The 1,276-nt window shown below is 54.7% G+C and overlaps 1 protein-coding gene across 1 annotated transcript; it reads left to right on the top strand.

The window, feature by feature from the left end:
• Positions 1-4: 4 nt before the first annotated feature.
• LOC106900234 (chromosome unknown open reading frame, human C19orf52) lies at positions 5-371 on the top strand (the record flags this gene model as incomplete). Its single annotated transcript, XM_014962228.1, has 1 exon — positions 5-371. A coding segment is annotated over one exon (288 nt), but the record flags the coding sequence as incomplete, so codon positions are not given.
• Positions 372-1,276: the final 905 nt, after the last annotated feature.

Genomic DNA, 1,276 nt, shown 5'->3' with positions numbered 1-1,276 from the left:
CGCCGCCCTTTACGCCGCCCGTTGCCCCCTCCTGCGCCCCCCCTTTTGGAAGGACCTGCCGGCCCGGTTGGTGGACGTGGGGTTCGGGGGTCGCTGGTGGGTCTTGGGGTCCCGCCTGCGCGACTGCGACATCAACGAGGAGGAGTTTTTGGGGCTCCCCCCACCCCTGAGGCGCCTGGACCCCCAAAATCTCCGCTCCCACCGCAACGAGGAGCTCTTCCTGGAGAAGTTCAAGCCCGTCCTCCTCAGCCCCGAGGAGATCCGGGGGGAGGGGGGGGACGGGGAGCACTGATTTGGGGGGCTCGTTAGCCCCCCCCGAGTTCTCGTTTGTAACCCCCTCTCTTCTTTAAATGGCATTTCTCATCCATCAACGTGGCCAAACTCGCATGGATTTAGCCCAAAGAACACACCACGGAGCGGGGGGAGGGGGGGGACGGGGAGCACTGATTTGGGGGGCTCGTTAGCCCCCCCCGAGTTCTCGTTTGTAACCCCCTCTCTTCTTTAAATGGCATTTCTCATCCATCAACGTGGCCAAACTCGCATGGATTTAGCCCAAAGAACACACCACGGAGCCATAAACGGGACTGGGGGGGGCGCATCCCGCTCGTTAGCGCCCTGAATCCTCGTTTGTAGCCCCTCATTTATTTAACTTTCCTTTATAATCCATTAACGTGGCCAAATTTTCATGGATTTACCCCAAAGAACACACCAAGGGTGACACCACGGAGCCATAAATGGGACCTGGCGGCATCTCCCACTCGTTAATGCCCCAAATCCTCGTTTGTAGCCCCTCATTTATTTAATTTTCCTTTATAATCCATTAACATGGCCAAATTCTCATGGATTTACCCCAAATCAGGAACCAGGATTTGCCAAAGGCCCCCCCAGGGAGCCATAAATAGAACCGGGTGGCATCTCCCGCTCGTTAGCGCCCCAAATCCTCGTTTGTAGCCCCTCATTTATTTAATTTTCCTTTAAAATCCATTAACGTGGCCAAATTCTCATGGATTTACCCCAAATCAGGAACCAGGACACACCAAGGGTGACACCACGGAGCCATAAACGGGACCGGGCGGCATCTCCCGCTCGTTAACGCCCCAAATCCTCGTTTGTAGCCCCTCATTTATTTAATTTTCCTTTAAAATCCATTAACGTGACCAAATCCTCATGGATTTACCCCAAATCAGGACCCAGGAAGTGCCGACGGCGAAGCTGGGAGCCCTAAATGAGACCTGAGGGCGCGTCCTGCTCGTTAACGCCCCAAATTAATGTTTGT

This window comes from Calidris pugnax, unplaced genomic scaffold, assembly GCF_001431845.1.
Source record: "Calidris pugnax isolate Ruff unplaced genomic scaffold, ASM143184v1 scaffold1704, whole genome shotgun sequence".
In the NCBI taxonomy this organism is placed as follows: domain Eukaryota; kingdom Metazoa; phylum Chordata; class Aves; order Charadriiformes; family Scolopacidae; genus Calidris; species Calidris pugnax.
This window is presented reverse-complemented; position numbering and strand designations above follow the sequence as displayed.